This window comes from Acromyrmex echinatior, chromosome 9 (genome assembly GCF_024713525.1).
Source record: "Acromyrmex echinatior isolate Ae372 chromosome 9, ASM2471352v2, whole genome shotgun sequence".
NCBI classification, from domain to species: domain Eukaryota; kingdom Metazoa; phylum Arthropoda; class Insecta; order Hymenoptera; family Formicidae; genus Acromyrmex; species Acromyrmex echinatior.
In genome coordinates, this window is record NC_141860.1 from 9,487,589 (window position 1) to 9,508,040 (window position 20,452).

The 20,452-nt window shown below is 27.8% G+C and overlaps 3 protein-coding genes across 4 annotated transcripts; all 3 read right to left on the reverse strand.

Annotated features, from left to right (window-relative positions):
- Positions 1–1,539: 1,539 nt before the first annotated feature.
- LOC105153504 (glutathione S-transferase 1-1) lies at positions 1,540–5,961 on the reverse strand. 2 transcript variants are annotated; one of them, XM_011068402.2, is made up of 6 exons: positions 5,833–5,961; positions 5,150–5,295; positions 4,761–4,819; positions 4,342–4,483; positions 2,762–2,926; positions 1,540–2,420 (listed from the first exon to the last, which is right to left on the reverse strand). In XM_011068402.2, the coding sequence occupies exons 2-6, from the start codon at positions 5,285–5,287 to the stop codon at positions 2,274–2,276; spliced, it is 651 nt and encodes a 216-aa protein (XP_011066704.2). In that variant the 5' UTR covers positions 5,288–5,295; positions 5,833–5,961; the 3' UTR covers positions 1,540–2,273. The 2 variants fall into 2 exon arrangements, with proteins under 2 accessions (XP_011066704.2, XP_087265963.1); XM_087409837.1 differs by having other exon boundaries at positions 5,826–5,897.
- Positions 5,962–8,578: 2,617 nt separating this feature from the next.
- On the reverse strand, positions 8,579–10,218 carry LOC105153503 (glutathione S-transferase 1-1). Its single transcript, XM_087409835.1, has 5 exons — positions 9,890–10,218; positions 9,691–9,749; positions 9,409–9,550; positions 9,161–9,328; positions 8,579–8,924 (listed from the first exon to the last, which is right to left on the reverse strand). Exons 1-5 carry the CDS (start codon positions 10,025–10,027, stop codon positions 8,700–8,702), a joined length of 732 nt encoding a protein of 243 aa, XP_087265961.1. The 5' UTR covers positions 10,028–10,218; the 3' UTR covers positions 8,579–8,699.
- Positions 10,219–11,856: 1,638 nt separating this feature from the next.
- LOC105153450 (glutathione S-transferase 1) lies at positions 11,857–17,534 on the reverse strand. Its single transcript, XM_011068301.2, has 6 exons — positions 17,451–17,534; positions 16,701–16,849; positions 13,428–13,486; positions 12,988–13,129; positions 12,733–12,897; positions 11,857–12,380 (listed from the first exon to the last, which is right to left on the reverse strand). The coding sequence occupies exons 2-6, from the start codon at positions 16,839–16,841 to the stop codon at positions 12,234–12,236; spliced, it is 654 nt and encodes a 217-aa protein (XP_011066603.1). The 5' UTR covers positions 16,842–16,849; positions 17,451–17,534; the 3' UTR covers positions 11,857–12,233.
- Positions 17,535–20,452: the final 2,918 nt, after the last annotated feature.

Sequence of the window (20,452 nt, forward strand, 5' to 3'; positions counted from 1 at the left end):
AATCTGCACGATTTAAAAAAAAATTACAATTTTTATAACTTTGTAACGAAAAAGTATATTGAGACTTATGTAAATTATAATGATTTTTATGGTGTATAATTTGTTAAATCAGTCTAGTTAATTGGTGATTTGCTTCGCTTTTCAATTTCAAAATGAAAATAATTCCCTTTTTTATGTTTTTTTTTTGCAATAAGAAATACCGCATTTATGTTTTTATTTTATTAAACCCAGCAAAAATTATAAAAATTAACAATAATAAAATTAGAAATAAGACCATTTATACGAGTATATCACCTAAATGTTGTAAAAATTAAGAATTTATAATAAAACTTAATATCAAAATTTATTTTTAATTACTTTTTTCACCAATCAATAAAAATTAATCTAATTCACCTCGGTCTACTTTACTTTGCGCTAATCGACTTTTACGATCACTTAATTGCTTTTGCTTTTGATATTATTATTACGCTTAATTTAGTGTCATAAATTAATTATTTTAATATCGAAATGCGAATAATTACGTTTGCAATAGGTACATCTATTCATAAAATTACGCAGAGTTATACGAAAAAGCTTTGTTAATCTAAGTTGATCTTACTTGGACAGAGTTCTGACAAGCCTCGCAAGTTTAAATACTCGTTAACTTGATTACGTTGCAGTTATTTTGCAATTCAATCTATCAATATTTTTGATATATTAATTTTATCGATTAACAATTTGAGGTTCGACGGTACAAAACCGTCGCGTAAGAACATCAGTCTTATTGATATATACCATCATCTATCATTATTATATGCAACAACTGTTATCAGGAGACATGGTAATGTCTCATCGCTAAGAACACGCATTATAGGTAAAAAACAAAAACATTATATATATATATATGTGTGTGTGTGTGTATGTTTAAACAAAACAATGTGAACGGCGTAATTAGACGGTATGTGATACAAAATGTCAGTATATCATAGCTATAGTTCGTTACAGTCAGATGATGTAACGTATATTGCAAGTGTTAACCAGCGTTAATTAGTTCCAGCATGATTTGTCATCATATATAAAATTTGCAAATCATGTTCTTCTTTACACATCATGACGAAACTCTTAGTTTTTTAAAGCATTGTTAGGTAACTAATTTAAAATATTGGCAATGTAAAAAAATAACCATGAATAATTATATAGTTACATGTATAAATTATAAATAATAATCACATGAAATTTATATCGATTATAAATAGAATTATTATAAATTATAAGCAGTATGACTTGTAGTGATAGATGTGGGATGAGAGCAACATTATTTGATATTAACTTTTTAATAAACGAATACTTTTTATAAATAATAATTCTTTTATAAATAAATGAGTATATAGTATAAATGAGTAAATAGTATAATAAGAAATTCTTTAAAAATCTTTAAATACTTTTAAATCTTTATTTACTTTTAAAAATATTAACTTTATTGTTTATTAAACTTTTCAAAAAATAGAGATAATTAGAGGGTTTGACGTGAATTTTCTATTTTACAAAGTCTGCAATACGTTTCTTAGAATACAATGCTACAGATACACATTTATTTCCATTTTTTTAAAAATACATAAGTTTTACGATATTTGTACAGAATACTATTTTTTAAAGAAGCCGACAATAGACAACCGTTTGATAGCAAATGAAAGCATTAATCTGAGCGTTTGCAAGGCCTTGAATCTCAAGGTTTCGCCTTCCCACATTAATGTATGCATTCGATGTGTTGCGCATAGCATTATAAGCATGCAACAAAAATGAAATACTTGGAAATTACTATTAATATATCCGGAGCAATGCTGCGACTTCGACTAAACTATGATTAATTTATTCAACATTATGATTTAGTTAATCAGTTGCTTAAATCGTATTTTGCAGCATGTTACGAAAAAGCTTAGAATAAATTAATTTTAATTAATATATATATTAGGTGTTGGAATTAATTCGTAGCGTTTTACAAGAGATGGGAAGTACTTTCATTAATGTATTTTTTAATGCTCATGTGAAATAAATAACATTCTTTCATTAAAAAACGCTACGAATTAATTCCAACACCTAATATATATTTCTTTTCTTTAATTTTTAATTCTTTTTGTTGTAACTATTACATGTCCTTAAATTAATCTACTTATAACAATGATAATTTATTTATAACAAATTAAAATATGTAATATATAAAAATATTGAAAAAATTATCGTGAAAATGTTAAAGCACTGATGCATTATATAATTGTTAAATAAATGCTACGATTTTACAATTTTTTTTTAAAGGGTTCGGCGAAATCAGCGAACACCTTCATACCGACACTTTCGATTTCATTGTATTTAGGAGCTTCGGCTTGGATCTTAGAATACCATTTCAGAATATTGCTATATTTATTCAAATCATAGTCCATAAGCTGCAAGAAGAAAAATGTTTAAATCGTTAATTCGATGTTATTTTCATTATAATAATTTGCGAAGTTATATCATCGATAAATTTATGGTTTTAATTTTGTTTATCAAATAATTATTATATGTATGTATATTGTACAACAAAGTGTTACAAATCTAAAAAGCGTAACAATTTACTTAAATAAATATTAAAAATAATAATAAAACTAATAAAATTTGATTTTTTAACAAAAAATAATTTTTTTTTATGTCTAAATCTATAGAAATATTTTTGTCTTGTATACTTATTTACTGACTTAATGAATATTTCGAATCAGTGATGTGTTGTGTAAAACTAGTTTTTTACCTTAAAATTAGAAACAGTGACGACCAAGGCAAGATCAGCGAGAGTTAGAGTTTTTCCCGCTACATAATTTTCTCCTTCTAGAAATTTATTCAAGAAAGTCAAGGCTTCGTTCATCTTAGCGTATGTTGCTTTTTGTGGAGTGGCGCCGGTGAACATTATCGAATACTGCAATTAATATATATATATATATATATATATATATATATATATATACATATATATATACTATGAATATTTCAAAAATGTAAAAAATGAATGTGGTTGGTTATAATTTCAAAAATATGAAAAGAAAGAGCATAAAGAACCACAGCACAAGATGTAGTTAGTGATATTTAATTATTCTTGCATTACGAATTAGAATAAAAACATTAAATGTTTCTGGCCACCTTCAGTAAAATTAATAATATTCTTAAGACGCAGAGTTACATCAAGTTGGAATTAAATTCAATCCTCGTGTGTTATAATTGTAAAGATCGTGTTTGCATCAAAGCGACGCTGCTTCATATAATAATGTTAGAACGTCAGAAGTCATGTAGTAAAAAGTGTAGAACGAGATTCTAATTTACAATAATTTATTTTATTATTAATATCTTTTAAAACGGAATATAAAGGAAACATTACCTGTTTTACAGCAAAATAATCGATGAATTATAAGTATACTCATTTCACAGATAGAAATTTGTCGTGACACTATGTGTTGTTATTGGTCGTATCACATATTTTTCCGCTATTTATATCTATGAGAAATGATACACATTAAAAACCAAATAAGTGAGATCAATAAACAAAGTGATACTGAAGGTTTGCCTGATGTTTATCTTCCTCTTCTAAAGAAAGATCTCTCTCGCACTTAATAAATAATTCTAGAACTTTCTAAACTATTTGACTCATGGATATAAATAGCGGAAAAATATGTGATACGACCAATAACAACATATAGTGTCACGACAAATTTCTATCTATGAAATGAGTATACTTATAATTCATCGATTATTTTGCTGTAAAACAGGTAATGTTTCCTTTATACTCCATTTTAAAAGATATTAATAATAAAATAAATTATTGTAAATTAGAATCTCGTTCTACACTTTTTACTACATGACTTCTGACGTTCTAACATTATTATATGAAGCAGCGTCGCTTTGATGCAAACACGATCTTTACAATTATAACACACGAGGATTGAATTTAATTCCAACTTGATGTAACTCTGCGTCTTAAGAATATTATTAATTTTACTGAAGGTGGCCAGATTGTGGCCGAAACATTTAATGTTTTTATTCTAATTCGTAATGCAAGAATAATTAAATATCACTAACTACATCTTGTGCTGTGGTTCTTTCTTTTCATATTTTTATATATGTATTTTATTAAAATATTTTTTTTTATAATATGGTAAAAATAGGATTTCGATATTTCGCATAGTTTCAAAAAAATTTAAGTACGTTGATTAAAATTAGACACATTATATATATATGTGTGTGTGTGTGTGTGTTTTGTGTGTTGTGTGTGTGTGTGTGTGTAATTATTAATTTTATCAATTATAATATTAAATATTATAAAATTTAAGAATAATTTACATAATAATCGGAGAATGATTTATACAGCGTTCCCAAGTCGAAGAATAATCTCTGATCAACCAAAGCTCGTTTTTTTGGATCTTTTGGATAAAGAGAATCTTTTTTGTCATATTGATTGGCTAAGTAAGTCATAATCGCACGACTGCAAATTGATGCAAACTCTTAATTAATTAAAATCATAATAATGTAGAATGTTATTAAACAATTTGTAAATAAAATATTTATTTAATATGTAGAAATCTGAAATTAACTTATTTTGCCCAAATATTGGATTTCATACCAAATAAATAAACTTAAAAAAGTATAGCAAAGTTGTACAATTATACAATTATAAAAAGTATATATTTATTTTACGTTTATTTTACAAAAATCAGATATTTATTAAATGTTGTTAATATAAAAAATTTAAAGAAGAGTACCTTTCACATAAATAAAAGCCGCCGTCATCCAATGTAGGTATTGTATGTTGTGGGTTCATCTATTAAGAGCAATACATATAAAATAACAATTATTTTAAATTATCTTGAAATTTGAAATACATTTTTATTCGATAAGTAAATTTATAAAAATCTAGAAACACAACAGATCTTTTTGATATTAAGAGAAAGTTTAAGAAAAATACGTTTGAAGAATTTTCAGGTCCAATTATAAATTACTTATTTTTCTTCCGGCATTATTTTTTTTTCTTTCAAAAAAACGTAAATAAATCCTTGTGGTTTGGAACATAACAATCACAGATAATTTAATTTAAAGAATTCACTTGTATCTTTAAATGCTTTATTTTGTAAAAAATTTTATTACGAATTACCTTAATAAATTCAGATTTTAGGTGTTCGCCGGTAGCGATATCCACCTTTTTCAAATTTAAATCCACTTCTAAGGCTGCCGCCGTCAAGAGCACGGCCCGACATGGCGGACTTCCAGCAAGTTGGTAAAGATCAGGCATCTTGAAATCTGTAGAAATGCGCAACACTATTAATAAAGTAATCACTATGATCTCTAGCGTGTCGAAAGTATTCGAGCGACGCGAAACTCTTTTCGATGATATGGGAGTTTTTCATGTTTAAAAGAGCATTGAAAAATAGAAAAAAATGAAGAAGAATAATTAAAATATCAGATACAATCTGTTGACATTATCTGATACAAATTTAACTCGAGGTACATAAATTTGCGTTATTAAGTTAATTAGTTAAAAGCAAACTTGTTAATTATAGACCGGAAATTACGACGAACCGTAGCGTTACATTTAACTATGTACTGAGCAGAACGTGGAAAATAAATCAAAAATTTTATAAATAAAATTTGTTTTATAAAGAATATTCATAAATTATTGTAATAAAAAACGATTTAAGCATTCGCCGAATTACAGTCGTTTTCGCGCACTGTGAACGTGTATTCACGAATATTCACAATTGTTCAAGTAGTTTTATCACTCTAGCAGTTTTGGCGAACTATTGATAACAGGTAGAAAGAAATGCAATTACAACGGACCAGCAGATTGTATTCTCTAGAGACGTAGCAAGATTAGACTGTGTAACCAACTTGCTTGTCTGAGGTATTTATAAAGCTCGTGTAACATGGAACAACCTTTACGTACATATGAGTGAGATCGATGATTGAGTATGTTGAGGTTCTCAATTTTTGTTAATAGTCGAAGGTGTTGCCATTTTCTGCTTCAAATGTTCCATTTACATAATAAACAATAATCATAATTGCATAATAAACAATAAGAAATTTTTTACAATAGATAAACATAATCGATATATATTATTAAGAGAGAAAACACCTAAAGTAAAAAAGTAATGCTTTATTTTGTGTGAATTGACCTTATTGATTACTCAACCGCTCTTGCTCATGATGTAACGCTTTTATCATTATACGCTTATCTAATTGCATATACGTAGCTAAAAGTTATTGATAAAGTTATATATAAACAGGTTTTGTAAGTTTATGTTGTCTGAAATATAAAATAAATAAATTTACGTTAACATTCCTAATAACTTCAACTATTGTAAAATAATATAACTTTTAACATTTTTAAAAAAGGAAATATTTATAGTTAATGTTTTCCTAATCAACAATTTCCTAATCAGCATTTTTGTTTTTTTAATAATCGGCATTAATTAATTTCGATACGCACATGATTTGTTATCTTATAAAAAATTTGCAAGTCATGCTTTTCTTTACATGTTTGCATTCATTACATTGTATTCATGAGAAAACGTTAAAAGTTTAGTATTGATTATCAGACGAATGACTCAGTTAAATTTGTATTAGTAGCGGAAAAAAATAATGTTCGTTTCAAAAAAACAATCTCGTTTCACTATCATTGGCTACAATATCAACTCTTTGGATGACAAAAATTTTTTATATTACAAAGTCTACAAAGTAATAGCGAAATACAATGCTACAGACACACACTTATTTTCATTTTTTTAAAGCTCATGTAAGTTTTACAATTAAAAATTGTAAATCTTACATAAATGTAAATTGCTTTTGTATGTAAAATATCATCTTTCAAAGAATTCAGCAGACAAACCATTTGATAGTAAATGAAAACATTTGCTGTCTTTGTGATCTTGAGCTTCAAAATTTCTTCTTACTTCAATATACATTTGATAAGTTGCGCGTAGCATCGCGTGAATGTAAAGAATGAAAACGATATATCTTGATATCATCGTTAGCATTGGAAACAAAAACTACGTAGGCGAAAATAATGGTAAAAAAGGAAATCAATAATTTTAATAGCCGAGTATAATTCCCTTGAGAAATTAGTGATGGAAGATATTAGCTTTTCTAACAATAAGTTGCAACAGAGGTAAATTCTTCTTTCCCATTCTTTCTACTGTTTCTGTATATAATTTTATATAAATAAACTTTTTGTTTATCCTAAGTGATATTTATAATATTTGGAGGCTGAATACGAAGGTACTTCTGTTTATATATTAAAAAATAAATCCTTCTTAACTTAATATTTGCTACAGAAAAATACTGCAAATAACCCATAACTAACTGGAGCATCAAAACATTTTATGTATGCGTTTATATATGTCTATGCTCGCGCATGCGCTCAATTGTTTATTTATTTTTACAGAGATCGGTCGATCGGTCCCGACAAGTTATTTTTATAGAGATTCAATTGTACTTATAATAAAATATTAAAAGCTTTGATAACAACGTCTTATCGCTAGATGATAATGATTGTGTTAAAGTTAAAAATACACTTTTTCGAAGTAGAAACATTTATATGAGTAACCATATTTATTCAACATTCCAATAAATACTATGTTCACAATTTTTATTGCTTCATGTTATGTTTATTTTTTTGATATTCTTACATGCTATATTTATATAATATGATTTATATAATATTCTTTAATTACACAATTTTATTGTACAATTCAATAATTGTACATATTAATATATTTATTAATTTAATATTTAATTACTTATAAAAATAAATGTATTTTTATTTCAACTTTTTGTATGAAGTACATATGATAAAATAACAATTTTTTATGACTATTATGAGTTGCAACTTGTGTTTCTATCATAAATCAATTGAAGAGTAATCATTATTTAAACAATGTTGTATTTCATATATATTCCAAGAATTAAATAAATTCCTATTAATCCTGTTAGGTTAAAATTTATTGAACAAAATATAAAAATAATTAATTAAATAAGATGTAAATAAAGATATAAATTAAGTTATAAATAAAAATAGGTTTCCTATAATGTGTATGGATTTTGTAATCTTTAAAAGATACCCGACATACGACACAGACGGAGTGACATATGTTAAATGTGAATAACGTAGAATTTTAGTAGCGTTGCCATCAGTCGGCATATTATTCATCTTTGATGTTTTAAATTTTCAATAAAAAAAAAGTATAGAAATTTAAAAAATTATAAGAAATTATAGGAATTATATATAGTATAATTTGAAATTAATCGAATGATGTAATTTTTTCAAATATATTAATATAATACTAAGACTTATTATTATTATATTAATAATTTACTTTTTTATCTTATAATATATTATGCTAGCAGACAATATATACTTCTTCATTTGTTTGTATTCTTATTTTTATATTTATAAAATATATTTATAAAATATATTTATAAAATGTGCAAAAGTGCAGAAATTTAAATAATATTAAATGCGTTTAAAAATCAATGTACAATCATTTTAAATATGAGTTTTGATAAAAACCTTATGCAATAGATAATATTTTTTTTTACACAATTACATTTAATTATTAGCATTACAATTTAATTAATAGCATTACACGTAAATGTTTTATATATTTAATATGTGTTTAGTTTCGAATTAAAATAATATATTACGTATATTATTCATTTTCTTCTTCTCCTTCAGCTTCTTTTTCTTTTTCTTCTTCTTCTGCTTCTTCTCCTCCTCCTTCTCCTTCTTCTGTGTTGCCTTGTGAAGCTTGAACCATTTGCTTGAACATCTCGACAGGTTCACCATTAGCTTTCTCGTATCCAGGTGCAGATGTTTGTATTCTCTCCAACCAATCAGAAATGTTATTGTATTCTCCCAAATCAAACCCAAAAATCTAACAAACAATCGATTAGTTTTGCAGATCTCAAAATGAATTCAAAATATGTGACAACTGACAACAAAGCAACTAAAATCATATAAAATTACTAATAGGAGAGGGAGAATAATCTTAAAAAATATCTACAAAAAAGGAAGATTACACCAAAGAATTGACATGCAGCATTTTGTCGTTTTAGTTTGTTCTAAAAATAATTATAGTCAATTAATATTACATAACATTATTAAAATTACCATCGCTGTTGTTACTGACGCAACTAAGGAAAGATCGGCGATCGTTAAATTATCTCCAGCCACGTAAGCTTGTCCTTCAAGAAAATTGTTCATGATTTGAAAATTTTCTATTAGTTTTTCAAACTGTGCTGGATCACACGTATCGATTTCCTTTCTGAGAACTTTCAACTATGATCACAGAATGTGCAATGATTGGTTACATGCAGCCTCAATATGGTTTATTTAGAAATAATGAAATGTATACGTACGTAACAATCAAATATATTCGGAAAAAGATTGCCAAGATCGAAATATAATCGTTGATTAACTAAAGCACGTGCCTCTATATTGCGCGGATATAATGTATCATCCTGGCCATATTGATCGACCAAATAAGCCATGATAGCTCGGCTAAAATGTCATTTCTTGATGAAAATAGTAATATATATATATATATATATATATATATATATATATATATAAATATTATATATTATATATAAATATTATAAGATGAATTACATAACACTTATTAAGACGCTTCTACAGACCTTTCCGATATTTTAAGATCATCGTCGATTAGAAAAGGAACTGTCTTTTGTGGATTCAACTAAAAATAAAATTATGCTCTTTCTAATATTAAAAAATATAGTGCTTTCCAATAATATTTTCTATTTAAATTACAAAATTATCTAAAATAGCAGAAGTATTTTTACTGAGTAATATTTAAACACTATTAATTTTTCATACCTCCTCGTATTCCGGTGTCAAATGCTCACCAGTCATTGTGTTCAATACTACTAATTCCATTTCGAGTCCTATTGCCTCTACCACGAGCATGACAGCTCGGGAAGGTGGACTCAGAGGAAAATAATATAATACAGGCATTATTTGTTTTTAAAATAACTCAATTTGTTCGATTGATATATATGATATTCACGTAATTTATAATGTGTACAAAACCTCTTTTTGTTAATTCTAAATTAATAAGTATAAAGTATTCGTTTTTTCGCGAAAACAATTGCGTGCACAGATCCAGGTTTGTACGAAGACTGAACAGTTCTGGACTATAACTTTTCATTGAATCGATATACTGCCTTGTATTTAAATATTACTGTCAGCCTGTAGCTTTGACCTTTATTAGATTTTTATGACGGATAGGCGCAGATAGATGGATAGCTTTACTTACGGTTTTTTTTTGTAGGATTGGAAACTATGTTATGAACAATTATAAAATGCAGTTTAAGTAAGATAAAAAAAAAGAAGCTATATGTATAATTCATATATAATTTTAAAAATATTAAAATTAATTTAAAATCTAATTAATTTATATAGCATTAATGAATATAAGTTTTAATATCTTTTTGTGCACTGCACTTGAGTCTCATAAATTAAAATGTTTACATAGTATTATTTTTACAATATTTGTAACAAATTCTACAATCATCGACAAAATACGATTGATGCAAACACAGACTCTTATATTGTAATTGCTATCGTTATTTAGAGAGTAGAGTCGAATGAACATTAAATTTAAGACAAACTACCAGTGACAAATTACGAGCATAATGAGAATAGACGAATTCACGGTTTGAAAGACTCGTTAATATCGAGTGTTCGAAGATCGTTATAAAAGGTGAAGGAGAAATAAAAATTCTTTTCAGTTGTTAGAAAAGTTATTAATATTAAAAAATTTCAATAAATTTTTAGAAATAATTTGTATTTAAAGAATTATACGATACTTTCTATTTTAGAAATTGTAGTCTTTTAGTCAAATTGCTTTAAACATATTAATTAAAAAGTATTCAATATAATGATATTTATATATCATGAACAGTTGTTATAAATATAAAATCTTTAAAGTAGAGAAACAGTGAAAGAGCTTATACGCGAGTCGAAAAAGTTATTTCTGATATGAAGAATCACATTGTACATGTCGTATGAGCGAATTCTGTGATATTCTTTGTATACAATATAAAAATTTTTTCATATACATAATAATAAATAAATAAATCCTAATAGATTAAATAAGAAAGAAATTTTTATTAGAATAAAATTTATGACTACATTATTAATCTAGTAGTTTTTAAATTTGTTTTGCATATATACAACATAACTTTGCAACGGTCGATATGATGGAATTTGCCTACGACGTTTCCAGTGGAAAGAAGAAGATTTTGGGCTGGTCGTGAAAACTTTTTGTTCGCGACAAAGCTATGCACAAGCTAGGTCAAGATTCTCTAAGAGCAGACCGTTCATGGAAACTATGCTAAAGTTTTCCTATTATTAAATGACCAGTAGAGGTGAGAATTCTCAACTTTATACCCATGAAATTTTGCGGAGAGAACATGTATTATCTTGTAATATTTTAATTATAACTTTCCTTAGATATTATAAGAGGTAATTGCAAATAGGATATTAAGTAATTTTATATTTGGAAACATATAGTGTAAAATAGCACAACTTTTGTGTTATCTGCAATTGTATGTATTTATATAGAATTAAAATCAGTTCTTATGTACATAATAATTTTTTATTACGTTCTGTTAGATTAATATGTGTGTTTAAAAAAAAAATCCATAGTAATAATCATACTATCGTCACATTATTTAATTTTTTAAATGCAATATATTTTCTTTATATTTTTTTTTATATCATAGTTCCAAGTTTATTAATATACTTATACGTTAAAATTTATTATTAATAATAAAACAACATTTTAATATTTTTCAGATTTTTTATTCTATTTTCTTAAGAGTTTTTTGTTAGAACCATGTATTTTTTCTAAAAAGTTTTAAAAGATAAATCTCACTCTGAAAAATGAAATCTCACTTTTAAAGATTAAAAATTAGGCCACTCTGTTTCAAGATTGGCTCAATTCTCAGTCTTTAGAGTGAAAATCCACGCCAAAGAATTTAGAGAGATACATATCTTTAAATTAGTATTATTTTTAACTGTTTAACAATACATAATAATTTATTTATTTAAAAATTCGAAATTTATGATATATAAAAATATTGTAAGACAAACTATTATTTCATAAAAATATGAAAGCACCAATGCATTACACAACTGTTAAAACAATGTCACGAGATTACTTCTTTTTTCTAGCATTTTCGACGAGATCTCTGAATGCCTTTATACCAACGCCTTCGACTTCATTGTATTTAGGAGCTTCGGCTTGGATCTTGGCAAACCATCTCAAAATGTTGCTGTATTTACTCAAATCATGATCCACAATCTGTAAGAAAAGAAATGTTAATATTTAAATTGCTAATTTGATTATTTTTGCTATAATGATTTACAAAACTATTTTTTTGATAAATTTATATTTTAGATTTTATTTATAATTAAAATATATACATATTATACTATATAATGAAGTGTTACAAATTTAAAAGTGCAAAAATTTATTACTTGAAATTAATATTGCAAATAATAATAAAACTATTCATATTTGATTTTTCAAAAACAATTTTTTTTGTTTAAATCTGTAAAAATATTTTTTCTTCCACGTTCACAATTTACTGTATTTAATTAATGTATGTTTCAATAAACCGGTGATGTATACTTGTGTAAATCTAATTTTCTACCTGATAATTAGAAATGGTGACGGCTAAGGCAAGATCGGCGAGAGTTAAAGTTTTTCCTGCCACATAATTTTCCCCTTCTAGGAATTTATCCAAGAAAGATAAGGCATCATTCATTTTATCGTATTTTGCTTGCTCCGGAGTGACGCCGGTAACTACCAGTTGATACTGTAATTAATGTTTATTATATCTATATCGTCATCGATTTTGTTAACCATTACATATTGCGAAACATTATATGATCCAAGAATAACTTACATAATAATTGATAAAAGATTGGTACAGAGTTCCCAAGTCAAAATATAGTCTCTGATCAACCAAGGCTCGTTTCTTTGGATCTTTTGGGTAAAGAGAACCGTTCTTATCATACTGATTAGCCAGGTAAGTCATAATCGCGCGGCTGCAAATTAATGCGAGCATGTAAATAAATGAATAATAAATGTTATAATAATAATAATTAACTAACACTAATTTTAAAGAATTTGTATATGATTTTGTAAATCTGAAAGAATTCGTAAATCTAAATTAGCTTTAAGCAAATATAGAATCTAATACCATGGGAATTTAATATCAAGTAAATTAAACTATAACAAAATGTAAGTCATTAATTATTATAGAGAAAGTATATTTATTTTATATGTATGAATGTCAATGACATTCGCTAAATGTTGAAGTAAAAAAAATTAGGAAATACATACCTTTCCCATAAATGTAGGCCATTATCATCCAATGTAGGCACCGTATGTTGTGGATTCATCTATAAACAAAATATATAACAAAATAATAATTATTTTTAATTTATTTTGAAATTTGAAGTGTATTTCTATTCGACAAATTAATTATAAGAACTTACAAAACAGAAAGGATCTGCCTTTTTTATATTTAAAAAAACAGTTTTTAAAGAAAACATGTTTGAATAATGCAGTTAATTGTACATTACCGTATCTGTATTTTTAGTATTAACATATCGATGTTATTGGAAAGCAAATTTATATACAAAAAATTAGTATGAAATAAAAACATTATACGTAAACAGAATGTTTAAGTTTTCGTTATAATAAACATTTTGTTATTTATATAAAATGTTTTTACACCTTTAATATTAATTGCTTTTAACCCTTAGTACCCGCAAAGGATTAGTGTAACCCTTCTCCCCCTTTTCATAGACTTTTTTCCGACTTCTTTTCACTTATTGCAAAACATCTTTTGTGCTATGATATTTTAGACTTTTAACTAAAAAATTTTTTTTTTCAGTCTTCAAACGATAGATTAAAAAAAAAAGTTAGTTAAAATCGATGCACTACAATCTGTGATACAAGCAAAAGAAAACGCTGGGTTACAAATATGATGTGGATAGATAGGGACTTTTTTGAGATGTGGGTACTGAGGTATTTTTAATATCAGGAATATTAAAAACAGTAGTACGTCAATAAATATTGCTCAATATAAACATTGCTGTTTACGTATTAAAAAAGAAATGCTTAAGCAATTTGCAATTAAAACTCTCAGAAAGTTAAAAAACTGTTAATTAAAGAAAACATAAATTTTTAAATAAGTTATTTTTAGAAAAAAAGTTATAAATACTACATATTTTTGCGTCTTTGATATTGTTACGTAAAAATGTGAAAAATCTTTCATGTGATAAGATAAGAAAAAACAAATAAAATATGATTTTTGTCAGATTTGTTTGGTTATTAGCAATCAAATTTGACACCAATGCGTGCTGTAAGATTTGAAATCTTGAAAAGAATTTGATAATGAGCAAATATTGCCTAAACAAATATGTTGTCTTCCTAATGAATGTGGAGTCTCGACGCGGGTCTACGATTTTTGTAGAATCCTCAATAAATGCACGGTTTCCATTGTTCTGTATAAAGCTCTATTTAGGGTACTCAGTTCTGAAAGACAATGGAGACGTTGAATGGCGTTGCGTGGCTTCATACGTTGCATGGTCGTCTGATAGTTGAGTTCCGGTTTCAATCCTAGCTTTCACCTCCACACTATGCTTCATTAAGAGGTCGGTATTTTTCCATGAATTAAGAAATGATAATTCCATACGCGCGCGCGGACTAAGAACATTGTGTTCTAATACCTTTTATGAATATCTTTTATGAATAAATTTAATATTAAGGTATCAAGAGAGCTTTCTTGAGGAGACTTATAACTCAATTTCAATAAAGCGAGTACTGCAACCTTTAAAATATATAAAGTTAGAAATCCAAATAGAGGCAATAGAGGAAAAACAAAAATTTGCCGACGTATTCTTGATACATATCAAGAGAAATTAAATTAAATCTCGAATAACGGAGTAATTAAAATCACAAATCGATCAAACTTTAATGGACATTTGAGTTCCATCGGTTCGTAGAATCTATAAATTCAGAGCGAATGCTAAGCATATCTGGAATGGACAAAACAGGTGAGAGAGAGAGAGAGAGAGAGAGAGAGAGAGAGAGAGAGTGTGCGCAAACTTCAGGAGAAAACTCTAGCTAAAAAATATGAACAGCTTAAATTTAGTTATCGCTCTCTGTTTTTTTGCTCTACAGTTCCGGATCCTCCAGTTGATATAGAATTTCTTTCTAGTGAACTTTCTAGTGAACGATTTCTCTTCTTGTTTTCTCGTTTGACTACCTTCCGCCGAACGGAATTCACCCTTCATCCACTTTAACTGAATGAATATTTTCCTCCTTCTATTTCTTCTATTTCCCTATCATCGTATGCTTCTGTTTACTTCTCTGAACAATTTTACGTTCTCCTCTTCACATATTTCACAACTTCGAAGGTAAAATTTGTAGGAAAAATTTCTGTCTCTTCTTCTCTCCCTAGATATAACTTTAGACAACACAATTCACTAGAATCACAAATATCTCAATTTCCTCAATTAATTATCTCGCTATCCCTTGACTTATACAATCGATATACCCGACAATTTCAACATCGATAAAATTGGATCTATTTCTGAACAAGACTTTGATGTTGAAATTTTTATTTTTCTCTTTCTCTCTTCTTTTCCTTATTCAATTCCCCTAGTATTTTTTAAATATTTTTCTCCTTTTCTCGGCTATAATTAAGGAAACAGATTTATTATATTTAATTCTTTCTCTACTCCTATAAATTCATACTATATGTTAACACATTTATTTTATTTGATTATTAATTATTCACAAAAATTAAAATATATATGTTACTCAGCATTAGTAACATAAATTGACAATTTCATTACTAAATCTTAGATGTTAAATAATGCCGCGCGTCGCGCTATTTCTATCTATTTAAGTTAAAGTCCTTACTCTTAATTCCTTATCTTATAAATATCGCACAAGGTCAATAATCACAGATTATTGGAATTAAATCCTTTGATTGGAAAAGATCAATATTTAATATTAAGGTATCAAGAGAGCTTTCTTGAGAAGACTTCTGCTATAACTCAATTTCAATAAAGCGAGTACTGTGACCTTTAAAATATATAAAGTTAGAAATCCAAATAGAAGCAATAGAAGAAAAACAAAAATCAAATTTGCTGATGTATTCTTGATGCATATCAAGAGAAATTAAATTAAATCTCGAATAACAGAGTAATTAAAATCATAAATCGATCAAACTTTAATGGACATTTGAGTTCCATCGGTTCGTAGAATCCATAAATTCAGCGAATGCTAAGTATATCTGGAATGGACAACATCGCACTACTTTACAAAAAAGATACTATAGAATTTTTTTCGAGGACGTTGGTCTATATTCCAAAGTCATAAAAGCTATATTTGATTCGCAACACGCTCCTATATACCTGCAGTGTCTAACCCCCAACCTTTCATACTCCCTAGTCTTTTCTCTTTTAAAATAAACGTAAATGAATCCTCATGGCACATAAATGTACAATATAAAGACATAACAATATAAACATAATTTAATTTAAAGATTCATTTGCACTTATGCTTATATGTTTTATATTTTACAAAATTACAAGTCACCTTAATAAATTCAGGTTTCAGGTGTTCGCCAGCCTTGAGGTCCACGTTCTTCAGGTTTAAATCCACTCCTATGGCCGCTGCTGCCAAGCGCACGGCTCGACATGGCGCACTTCCGACAACCAAGTAAAGATCGATGGGCATCTTGAAATCTGCGAAAATGCGGGACGCTCTATTAATGAAGTGGCCAATGTGATCGATCCGCACGTCAAGCATTCCAGAGTATTTGAGCGACGCGAAACTATTTTCAATGGAACGTACTTTTTATATTTAAAGGAGCAACTAATTATCCACGCGTGATTAAAAAAAAATAGAAAGAAATGAAGAAGAGTAATCGAAATATCGGATGACACAATTTGATTAGATATTATCAATCTCAAAGCAATTCAAATGTGAGATACATCAATTTGCGTTATTAATCAGTCGAAAGAAAACTTGTCAATTATAGGCTACAAGTTACATTGAACAAGTGTCCCAGCTTTACACATTCAATTATGCATTAACTGAGTAGACATGAAAAATGAATAAACTACAATCCGCAGGTTTCCATGTTCATAAATTATCACATAACGAGGAACGATTCAAACACTCGCCGAATTCTACGTATATTACAAAGTCGATCTCGCGCATTATAAATCACAAATATTCACAATCAAATTTAAGTAGTCTTGTCACTTTAGCAGTTTTGACGAATTATTTGTAATAGGAGACAGGTGAAGAGAAATGGAGATGAAAAATCATATTAGACCGAACCTGCAGATTGTATTCTCTGGAGACTAGTAGCGAGATTATGGCAGACTGTGTAACCAACTTGCTTGTCTGAGGTATTTATAAAGCTCGTGTAACACGGAACAACCTGTGTATTCGCACGCACGCGAGAGTGAGATCGATTATGGGTCGAGGGTTCTCAATACTTGTTAGTAGTCGTTAGTAGTGTCGGGGACATTGCCACCTTTTGTCGCGACTTTCTTGATCCCAAAATGTTCTATTTACATAATAGCGATAAATGATAAAAATTCTCTCGCAAGCAGTGACATTATCGTTACATTTAATTTACATAAATTTATTATTCTCTCAGTGCTTTAGTATTGAAATATTAATAATTATATTCGTAAAATATCTATTTGCAAAATTGTGTTAAATTGTTTTTAGAAAAGAACACTGCTAAATTGGAACGATTGGTCCTATTTGGGAAGAACTCTGATATACATTATTAAAGCCTTGCATGTTCGGGTATTCGTGAACTTGATTAAGCTATAATTTGATTTGCGATTCAATCAGCATTTTTAATGTACATACTCGTATAATATTGATCTTTTATTGGCTAACCGGTGTCAATTAGTTTTCAGTATATCGATGATTCGTCGCTGTATAAAAAAATTTGCAAATCATGCTCTTTACACATTATGAGGAAACTTTAACGTTCTAACACTGCCATTATCAGGCGACTGATTCAGCAAGATTTGTATCGACAAAGGAAAAAATAATGATCTCCTTCCATACCTACTTCCTCCCCATTCAGTAATACAATATCAGCTTCTTAACGGACATCTTATTTCTCGCAAAAAAAATAATTTTATTATAAATAAAATGGTTTTAATAACACGGAATTTTTCTTTTAAAACTTTTAGTATTTAATTTTAAGGACATTAACTTAACTATTTAGTTAAAGTCTTTAGAAGACAGAGATAATTATAGTTGGGCAAGAATTTTCTGTATTACAAAGTCTGCAGTAAGTTTACGAAATAATAGCGGAATACTATTATACAGACACACTTATTTCGATTCTTCTGAGGCGAATGTATCGCCACTACCAGCTGCAATTCAAGTATAATAAAACGACATTTTAAGTAAAAGTATTCGGAGAAGATAGCATGTACGTGATTCGCGAGAAATATTTTATATATATATATATATATATATATATATATATATAATATTTCTCGCGAATTATTACGAAACCCGCTCAGCTGTTCGAGCGCGAGGAAAAAAAGATAAACACACGAGTAGTGTTGCAAATGGCAGGCTAGAAGATTAATATCTGCTAAAACGTTTAAATGATATATAATTAGATTGCTTTAGGAATTACGGTGCACATTATTTTTTGTTATAGCCGAATTGTTAACATGACTATAAGCTTCGTGTGAATTTAGCACAAATAGCATATGCTGTATAAGTTGATTTGATAGGAAAAAAGAATTGCGTCAATTTTAAATGGAAACAACGAAATTGTCTCAAGCGACCGAGAGATAAATACAATAGATTTTTAGGAGACGGGTCACTCGACTGCCCGCGGGCAGAACGTTGACATCTTTTGAATCGTGCAAACGCAAAATCAGACTGGACTAAAATAAAGATACACACTCATCACTCAATGGAAGTTTCATTTCTATTCTTTGATCATCCGTTCCTTGTATCAGTGACTATACTTCTAAAAATTATATAAATTTCAATTATATAAATTTCAGTCATTTATTTATACGGAATTCCATTTTCTGGAGAAGCCAACGGTAGACAACCACTTGATAGCAAGTGAAAGTATTGGTTCAAGTATCTGTGTAGCCATGACTCTCAAGGTTTCACCTTCCTACATCAACGCACATTTGATAAATTGTATTATTAATTTGATAAATTGCGCGCATCATCATACGGATATAAAGAATGGGAAACTGTGTATTTTGATAGTACACTGTTAATGCTGGAAACAAGAATTACATAGGCGAAAGTAAAAGTAAAAAAGAAAATCAGTAATTTTAATGGCCAAATATGATTCTCTTGAGAAATTAGCGATGGAAGATATCAACTTTTCTAATATTAAGTTACAATAGCGAACTCTTTTCTCTCTCCTTTTTCATTTCCTCTACTTCTTTATTTAATTTCAAACAACTTTACGTTTGTTCTAAATGATGTTTATTTGAGAGTTGAGTACTGGATACTTCGGTTTGTGTATTAAAAAGATGGGTTTCTCCTAACTTAATATTTACTAAAGAAAAATACTGCAGATAATCCGTAACTGAATGGAACACCCGAACGCATGTGTGTGTTATATGTGCACGCGCTCCAGTATGTCGTATTCAATTTTATTTTTCCATTTATACACTATGACGTTTTAACCTTTGTGTACGCCTATAAATTGTACACTAACACGCTTTTACGTTTCGTGACTCTTTTGCGAATAAATAATTGTCAGTTGGAACGCCAAAATTTTGCTTTTTTCAAATGTTCAATCAAACTTTTCGCTCTTTAAAAATAAAATATTACTTATTTTATTTAGAATTGTATAAAATACAGTAACATTGAAATTTGTATAATCTTCGTTCTGCAATAATTCTATGTAATTTCTTGATACATCAGATATGATTATAGTTTGAACAGAATAATACAATTTTAACATATGTATATGTACATATAGCATTAATACACAATGCTGTAATTGTTATAATTATCATCTGCGAAAGTATATAGAAGTTAAGTGTGATTCTATGTAAGTTTATAAAACAAAAGGAATTTTGATTATTTTGCCAACTGTAGTCAGCGACAAATGACCTAACGTAATCGATTGTGTTGATTTACGTAAGTAATTGTTGTAAAATTGTGGCACATTCTTTTCTAGAACTACACAGAATTAATGTTGTATTCCCATGCAAACATGCAGCGCATAAGATGTTAAGATATAATATATAAGTAATAAATACTAAAAAAGCTATTTCAAATTAACATTTGCTCTAAATTCAAGAGACACATCTTGATCAAAA

Coding starts and splice junctions, on each gene's coding strand:
- LOC105153450 (XM_011068301.2), bottom strand. CDS start 16,841: ATGCCCATCGATCTTTACTTGGTTGTCGGAAGTGCGCCATGTCGAGCC. Junction 13,130..13,427: donor GGCCTACATTTATGGGAAAG/GTATGTATTTCC, acceptor ATTAATTTGCAG/CCGCGCGATTATGACTTACC. Junction 12,381..12,732: donor TCACCATTTCTAATTATCAG/GTAGAAAATTAG, acceptor CTTTTCTTACAG/ATTGTGGATCATGATTTGAG.
- LOC105153503 (XM_087409835.1), bottom strand. CDS start 10,027: ATGCCTGTATTATATTATTTTCCTCTGAGTCCACCTTCCCGAGCTGTC. Junction 9,750..9,889: donor TGACACCGGAATACGAGGAG/GTATGAAAAATT, acceptor TTTTATTTTTAG/TTGAATCCACAAAAGACAGT. Junction 9,551..9,690: donor GATCTTAAAATATCGGAAAG/GTCTGTAGAAGC, acceptor ATGACATTTTAG/CCGAGCTATCATGGCTTATT.
- LOC105153504 (XM_011068402.2), bottom strand. CDS start 5,287: ATGCCTGATCTTTACCAACTTGCTGGAAGTCCGCCATGTCGGGCCGTG. Junction 4,484..4,760: donor GGCTTTTATTTATGTGAAAG/GTACTCTTCTTT, acceptor ATCAATTTGCAG/TCGTGCGATTATGACTTACT. Junction 2,421..2,761: donor TCACTGTTTCTAATTTTAAG/GTAAAAAACTAG, acceptor TTCTTCTTGCAG/CTTATGGACTATGATTTGAA.